This window comes from Tachypleus tridentatus, chromosome 13 (genome assembly GCF_004210375.1).
Source record: "Tachypleus tridentatus isolate NWPU-2018 chromosome 13, ASM421037v1, whole genome shotgun sequence".
Lineage (NCBI taxonomy): Eukaryota > Metazoa > Arthropoda > Merostomata > Xiphosura > Limulidae > Tachypleus > Tachypleus tridentatus.
In genome coordinates, this window is record NC_134837.1 from 127,620,632 (window position 1) to 127,628,446 (window position 7,815).

General features: G+C 38.1%; 1 protein-coding gene across 1 annotated transcript; it reads left to right on the top strand.

Annotated features, from left to right (window-relative positions):
* Positions 1–820: 820 nt before the first annotated feature.
* On the top strand, positions 821–6,862 carry LOC143241074 (chitin deacetylase 1-like). The gene is made up of 4 exons (XM_076484583.1): positions 821–978; positions 3,889–4,293; positions 4,682–5,000; positions 5,441–6,862. The coding sequence occupies exons 1-4, from the start codon at positions 927–929 to the stop codon at positions 6,273–6,275; spliced, it is 1,611 nt and encodes a 536-aa protein (XP_076340698.1). The 5' UTR covers positions 821–926; the 3' UTR covers positions 6,276–6,862.
* Positions 6,863–7,815: the final 953 nt, after the last annotated feature.

Sequence of the window (7,815 nt, forward strand, 5' to 3'; positions counted from 1 at the left end):
GTAGTTTTGCGTTTAACGACAAATAAATATTGTCACGTGAATAAATACTTTACAATTATATAAGTAAATGCTTTCATGTTCCAACCAATTACTGGAGCTATTTAATATGACGTCGGTGTATTTGTTTGTTTGTTCTGAATTTCGCGCAAAGCCACACAAGAGCTATCTGTACTAGCCACTAGACGGAAGGTAGCTAGCTAGTCATCACCATCCACCACCTACTCTTGAGCTACTCTTTTACCAACGAGTAGTGGGATTCACAGTCACATTATAACGTCCCCACGGCTGAAAGGGCGAGCGTGTTTGGTGTGACGGGGATTCGAACTCGAGTCCCTCATATTATGAGTCGAGCGAAACACTTTAGTGTTTGTTTGTTTGTTTTTGAATTTCGCGCAAAGCTACTCGAGGGCAATCTGCGCTAGCTGTCCCTAATTTTGCAGTGTAAGACTAGAGGGAAGGCAGCTAGTCATCACCACCAATCGCTAATTCTTGAGCTACTCTTTTACCAACGAATAGTGAGATTGACCGTAACTTTATAACGCCCCTACAGCTGAAAGGGCGAGCATGTTTGGTGCGATGGGGATGCGAACCCTCGACCCTCAGATTACGAGTTGCCCGTCTTAACCCACCTGGCCATGCCGGGCAGCCACTTTAGTGTTAAACTCTCTCGTAGAATTTTGACGATATAGTTACACGCACCTTCAGCCTTGGTTATAATTCACGCAAACCGATTGGCTGATTTATTGCAACGTTAGTAACCGTTCTCCTAGACAGCAATAAAACTAGCGAATAAAAGTCAAGAAAAGTTAAGCTGTTTCGTGTCCTCGATTGGTTGTCTACAGAGAAGTAACCGACTATATAAACCAGCGTCCTCATAGTTTTCAGTCTCGCCTCTTACAGCGGGCTGTGTCTTCAAACCATCAGCCATGATATATTGGATCCCAGGAGTGTGTCTGTTGACGTCTCTGATAATCAACGGTAGGTGGTTTGTGTATAGCATCACCCTAGACATGAGTGGCGGTATATCCACCCCTTCTTTTCCACCTAACCAAATGCTCCACAGACTCGTATGTTTGGACGTGCCGTCCGAAAAAAGATGTATTTCTTGTATAAGTAATATTTATCTGTATCTATTCATATGAACGAAAATAGTCATTTCAACCAAACGTCACTAGATTCATGTCGCTAGAACGAGATTGACGAACCATTAAGTATATTTTTTAGGTTCAAAAACCGAGTTCGTTCACCGAATGAACCTGAACGAAAAGAAACAATTATAATACGTTACGGTTCTCTGGAAACAACAAGAAAATAAACGAAAGATTTATGTTTAGTTTTAGACGTCTCTAAAAGACCACAACGTGTTTTGGCTTTGTAATAGAAAACGAGACGTAATATCGGTTTGTTTCGTTTCAACCGTAGCTCGTTCTACGGTTTGCCAAACTGTCACAACGTGTTGTAATCGTTTCATCACTGAGTGAAAATCTGGTGTTTGTGAAAGATGTAATAAGTTCAGTATTTTAGCAAAGTGTAGGAGAATCAATTAATCAGAAATTTATGGAATGATTAATGAAATACCATATGAATTCAACTGGTGTCAGGCGCTTTGTTACGTTTTCTTACCTGAACGCGTTGTGTCAGTTGAATTTGTGTTTAGTGTTAGGCGGTTTGTTATATTTCTTACCACAGTGTGTTATGTCAGTCATGTGCCAAGGTGTTTGTTGTTGTTTTTTCAAATTCCGCACACAAATACATACATATATATAGAATAAGTAGGACAAAGTTTTGTTTTTAGCTTTGTATTTGTTTCGTTTGACATTCCCAGGGCACTAATGGCTATCTATTCTGGTAGTTTTTCTAAGTTTGATAACTGAGATTTAAGATTGATCTTTAGAAAATATTTATATGGTAAGTTTCACTTGTTTTATATTCGAGTTTTTGGGGAAGTTATTGGTTTTCTGCTTGAACAATACCCGTAAAGTACATAACTATTATACTGGCGGCTGAGCGTTCCCCATTGTTTGACGTGCAGGACTGTGGCTCCTTCATTCATATACCGTTACAGAAAAAAACAAGAACCGAAAATGCATTCCTAATATTGAAGCCGTGAGTGCGTTATAAAGGTAAGAGTTAATTCCTATTTTTCAACTAGACAAACAAAGCTCAAGAGTCTGCTATTGACTAGCTGCCTTCCCTCTAGTCTAGACCCGGTATGGCCAGGTGGTTAGGGCACTCAACACCCAATCTGAGCTTCAGCTCGCGGGTTCGAATCCCTGTCACACCAAATATGATCGCCCTTTCAGAAATGGGGCGTTATAATGTTACGGCCAATCCCACTGTTCGTTGATAAAAAAGTAGCCCAAGCTAGGTGATGGCTAGCGCAGATAGCCCTTGTGTAGCTTTGCGCGAAATTCAAAAAACAAGCAAACCCTCTAGCTATTACTTCAAAACTTTAGACAGTTACCCCTTGAAGACGTTTGCGCAAATATCCAAAATAAACTAAATGTTCCTCAGTTGTGCTAGTTATTCTCAGATCATTTGAAAACTAAACGCATGTGATAATTAATGATGTAATGGACCAGCGCGTTAGCTACTTGATAAGGTGCTTCGGTATTTTAACTTTGCAGTGAGAAAATATTATTTCTTAAGATCTCTTTGAGACAAGAGGGATTTTTAACATCAAAATTACAATAGAAAAATATAACATAGGTGGCGCTTTACAAATAAGTGCCGAGAGGAACAGAAAACTTCAATTTCAGATTTTTGGAGAAAGTTAATGACTGATCTCTGACTCTTGGACTATCCCAATATTAAAAATCATTTACGTCGGTGGTAAGAAGATCGCGAGTCTCGTGGATCATGGGGCAGTAAACCTGTAAGCCTACAAATACTGAGAAGATAGATCGTCCGGTCATCCACCTACTGTTCTACCGGTTTGGGCGTCCCACTTGCTTAGAGAAACCTGTTCCACTTCTTTATGTCATGTCCCAATTACAAGACTCAGCATGCCCCGCTGGTGGGTGTTCCATGTTGGCTCGTACAGAGCAGGAGGTGCAATATGGTGCTTGTAACTGGTATGAAACACCTCTGTGCATCCATCCTTGAAGTACAGTTGTGATGAAGGGAAACTGGGTGAAGGTGACTCGGTGAAGGAGAACTCCTGTCTATATTTCAAACAGAAACTTGCAATAAAACACGTAATCTTTGACCCTTAATTTGATGTTGCTCACAATGAACCTTATCGAATGAAGTAAAAAAAAATCATGTAGGTGTTTACATGACATGTTTAATGTACCAGCAATAATAAATATGGTAAAATACGTCACTTAGAGATTACATATAAAAAATATTCGGTAAAAATTAAAATTTCGCATGTACAGCATAACGCCCCCAAATGGTGCCTTTGAACGGGTGTCTTCCCAGCAAGGATCCTTCTCGAACATACAAGCATCATGATATGAAGCACTATTTCCCTTTCTCAGTAGCTTAACTGTAAGACTTAAGGGTTATGACACTAAAAATCAAGATTCGATACCTGTAACAAAGTAGTTTTAAGCTTGCGATTTAAAAAAAAATACTTTATAGAAACAAACTAAGTTGTTACAACCCATCCAATTCATAGTTTCACCTTAATCTTGTGTTGTAAGTAACAAAATAGCGATATTTCTAAAATGAAAGACAGCTTTATGTCTGCGTGAATCGACTGTACTACTGGGTTGAAAACTGAAACTCTAATAATGAAAAATCTGCGTCACGCGAGTTGTTGCAAACTATATTAAATCTTTTTGTTTTCTCTTCTTTCATCACTTTGCTTTAGCTAAAAAAACGATATTTCAAAAAATTATATTACGTCGTTTAAAGTGTTGTGTTACTTATTTTTCATTTCAGTTTCAACAGTATCCATTGTCAAACGACAATCAGAGGGCGCTCCATTGAGAATTAGTCAGTATGATGCAGATTTATGTAAAGGCAGACTTCCAGGTGAATACTTCCGTCTTTCACCAGAAGAGGAGTGTCGTGATGTCGTTAGATGTTCCACACAAGGTTTACTAGCTTTAAGATGTCCTTCAGGGCTTGTCTTTGACATCGAAAGTCAAACATGCAACTGGAGAGATGAAGTTAATAACTGCGAACAAGTTGAGAAAAAGAGACTAGCTACACCTCTTTACTCTACGAATGAACCAATTTGCAGCGGTGATAAACTGGCTTGTGGAAATGGAGACTGCATGGAAAGGGAACTTTTTTGCAACGGTATTCCAGATTGTTCGGACGAATCTGACGAGAACGCTTGTAGTGAGTTATTTTTCAATTAAAATATTACTTTCGGGAAAAATATTCTCTAATTTAGAATTTATATTTTTTTCAGAGACAAAATTGGGGGCAGCATATGTCGAACTTTCAACTCGAATACATTTGTTTAAAACCCAAATTATAATTTGCGTATCTTTCGAAATGCAGTACGGATAATTTTGTTGTTTTATTCTACGTTTAATCCCAAAAATGTTTTATTGACTTTTCAATATAAAAGTTCCATTTTACAAAACCAAACACAGATTAGTGGATTTTGTGATTTACAGTTTTAAAAACAAAATTTGAAAATAAAAAAATTATTTATTATCAATTTCTTTGCCGATATTAAAAAATGTTTTTTTTTTTTTTTTTTTTTTACCAATGTTTACAGCGGAACATGATCCTAATAGAGCACCACTGTGCGATCAAAGCCAGTGTGTACTTCCCGACTGTTTTTGTTCTCCTGATGGAACTCAGATCCCCGGGAAACTAGAACCGAATAATATCCCTCAGATGGTTACCATCACGTTCGACGATGCTGTTAATGTCAACAATCTGGCTGTATACCACGATATTTTTAAAGAGGGCCGAAACAACCCCAATGGATGTTCAGTTAAAGCCACATTCTTTGTCTCTCACAAGTACACCAACTACTCAGCTGTACAAGAACTACATAGGAAAGGTCACGAAATAGCAAGTCATTCCATCACGTAAGTGTGAAATAAACTACTACTGATATAAGAAATAGGATTAGATACCAAAGAATAAGTTTTAAAGAGACTTAATTCTTTTAAGTGCAACTAAGATTTTTTACATTTATTTCATCTGGTGCGTCTGAAACATCTTCCAAAAACCAAGAGAAAAAATATTGAAGGTCCGTAAAATGCTGCCAGTATTTGTCAAATACACAGTTTTATTGTGACGTCATAGTTATTTAATTGCTGAAAAAAAAAGAGTTTCACGAATATTATCAAATTACATTTAATAAATTTTCTCTTTTATTGTCAGTTTCTACTTTCAGAATCATGTATTTTGACCTAGAGTTAGTTTTTCGTTGTTGTTAATTTTTTATGTATTTAAAATCAGAAGTAGGACTACTGGCTGCATTTAAATACCCTTAGTAATTAATTATTTATGACCCAACTTACAGCCACCGCAACAATGAGAAATATTGGACGAATGCTGATATCGACATCTGGGCAAAAGAAATGGCTGGCTCCCGCCTCATCGTTGAACGTTTTGCAAACATCACGGACAACTCAGTTGTCGGTGTTCGTGCTCCTTATCTACGAGTGGGTGGTAACAACCAGTTTTCCATGATGGAAGAACAGGCTTTCCTGTACGACTCCTCTATCACAGCCCCCCTTAGTAACCCTCCTCTCTGGCCTTATACTCTCTACTTCAGTATGCCTCATAAATGCCATGGTAACGGACAGCATTGTCCTACTCGTTCTCACGCCGTTTGGGAGATGGTTATGAACGAACTGGATCGACGGGATGACCCTGATTTTGATGAAGAGCTGGCTGGATGCGCTATGGTGGACACTTGTAGCAACATCATCACGCGTGATCAATTTTACAATTTCCTTAACAACAACTTGAAACGTCACTACAACACCAATCGAGCCCCTCTGGGCCTTTACTTCCACGCAGGATTCTTAAAGCTCAACTCCAAGTTCCTGGAGGCTCTGATCACCTGGATAGACGAGTCTTTGGAGAAAAACGACATCTACTTTGTCACCATGACGCAAGTTCTCCAATGGATGCAAAAACCAACAGAGCTCAGCTCCGTCCGAGACTTTGCTCCGTGGAAAGAGAAATGCGACATCAAAGGTCAAGCTTACTGCAGTATCCCCAACGCTTGTCCTCTGACCACTAGAGAGTTGCCCGGCGAAACTAACAGGTTGCACACATGTATGGAGTGTCCCCAAAATTACCCATGGCTGGAAGATCCCACTGGTGATTTCTTTGCTTTTAAGAAGTAAATGCCTCCCTCTTCTCCCATACCTTAAAAAAAGAACTAAGCGCCCATCCTGAGGTTCTGCTACATTTTTCTCAAATCTTTGTTCGTCAGGTTTGAAGCATGAAATGTTGTACTATTTCAAATTGCCCCTTCAACTCTTGCTTTTGAAAGTCAGCGTAACTCCCTCTAACGGTGTTATTTCAGAATCTCGCTTACCTATCTGATGGCCACAGAGAGAGGGAAACTCAGTTATGATTAAACAAACCTATAAGAAACGATTCTGTTTCAAAGCAGAGACACCTTTCCAATGTCCAGGTCATAGTTAAATACGCTTAAAGCTTTCCCTTTACACAATTTTGTATATAGCTCTCATAATTTGAAAAATGTTTAACACGTAACGTTCCAGACACTGATACTGGCAGACACGGCTGTAGTCTGTGACTAATTTTAATGACTGAAGATCAGATACGGTTTGTTAAGCTGTCTAATTTTACATGTCTTTGTGGGTATGAAATATCCATACAGACCATTACATTGGTTACTTGTGCCTCTAAAATTAGACAACTGTAAGACAGTGATCCTAATAAAATATTCGTTGTATATCCTTTACTGCTTTTCTGTGATGTGAAGAGTTTTGTCATTTTCACCCTCGCCAGATTTCTACTACACACCAAACAGTAAGACTAAGTCATATTTATAGTGAGTAGCTCTCAATTTGATTTATATTTAAGCTACTAACCCTCTTACCATGCTCATAAATTCTTTTTATAAACTCAGATTCTTATGTCTCCCAACATCAAAAGACTCCTGAAGTTACATTTCAGTCTATTAAAATAAACAGCCAAGTGGTTAAGGCACTCAACTCCTAATCCTAGGATCGCGGGTTCGAATCTCTACCACGCAAAACATGCCCTTTCAGCCGTGGGAGCGTTATAATGTCATGGTCAATCCCGCTATTCGTTGGTAAAAGAGTATCCCAAGAGTTGGAGGTGGGTGGTGATGACTAGCTGCCTTCTATCTAGTTTTAGCATTGTAAGACTAGATAGCCCTCGTGTAGCCTTGCGTGAAATTCAAAACAAACAAACGATTAAAATAAACTGTTCCGTACCAGTAGTAAAAATGCCTCAGGCGCGGAATATGATTATTATTTAATCTTTAACTTAAAGTAATTGGTTGTTATGTGTCATTGCTGGCTCTTTCTGGCTCTGGTTCTAATCCAAATTGCACCTATTCAAACTGAAATATTAATAGTGTAGTCATCAAATAAAAATAAACAAAACTTCATTTAAAACGTCGAAAAAATTACTTGATAAAAATTGTAAACACACAAAAGACACACTACAAATTTAAACAATTACATTAAATTTAAGATTTCAACTATCTTTTGATGTACTCATTTTCTCTAGCTCTTGTACGTGTACTGCAAGGTTAAAATTGACATGAAATATGACTTCTACTGTCTATTGATGAATTAAATATCTCTCTGACTGTAGTATGTGTACTGCAAGTTTAAACAAATACACTACATATGAGATTTAATGTACCTGCTGATGTATTAATTC

Coding starts and splice junctions, on each gene's coding strand:
- LOC143241074 (XM_076484583.1), top strand. CDS start 927: ATGATATATTGGATCCCAGGAGTGTGTCTGTTGACGTCTCTGATAATC. Junction 979..3,888: donor GACGTCTCTGATAATCAACG/GTAGGTGGTTTG, acceptor TTTTCATTTCAG/TTTCAACAGTATCCATTGTC. Junction 5,001..5,440: donor ATAGCAAGTCATTCCATCAC/GTAAGTGTGAAA, acceptor CCCAACTTACAG/CCACCGCAACAATGAGAAAT.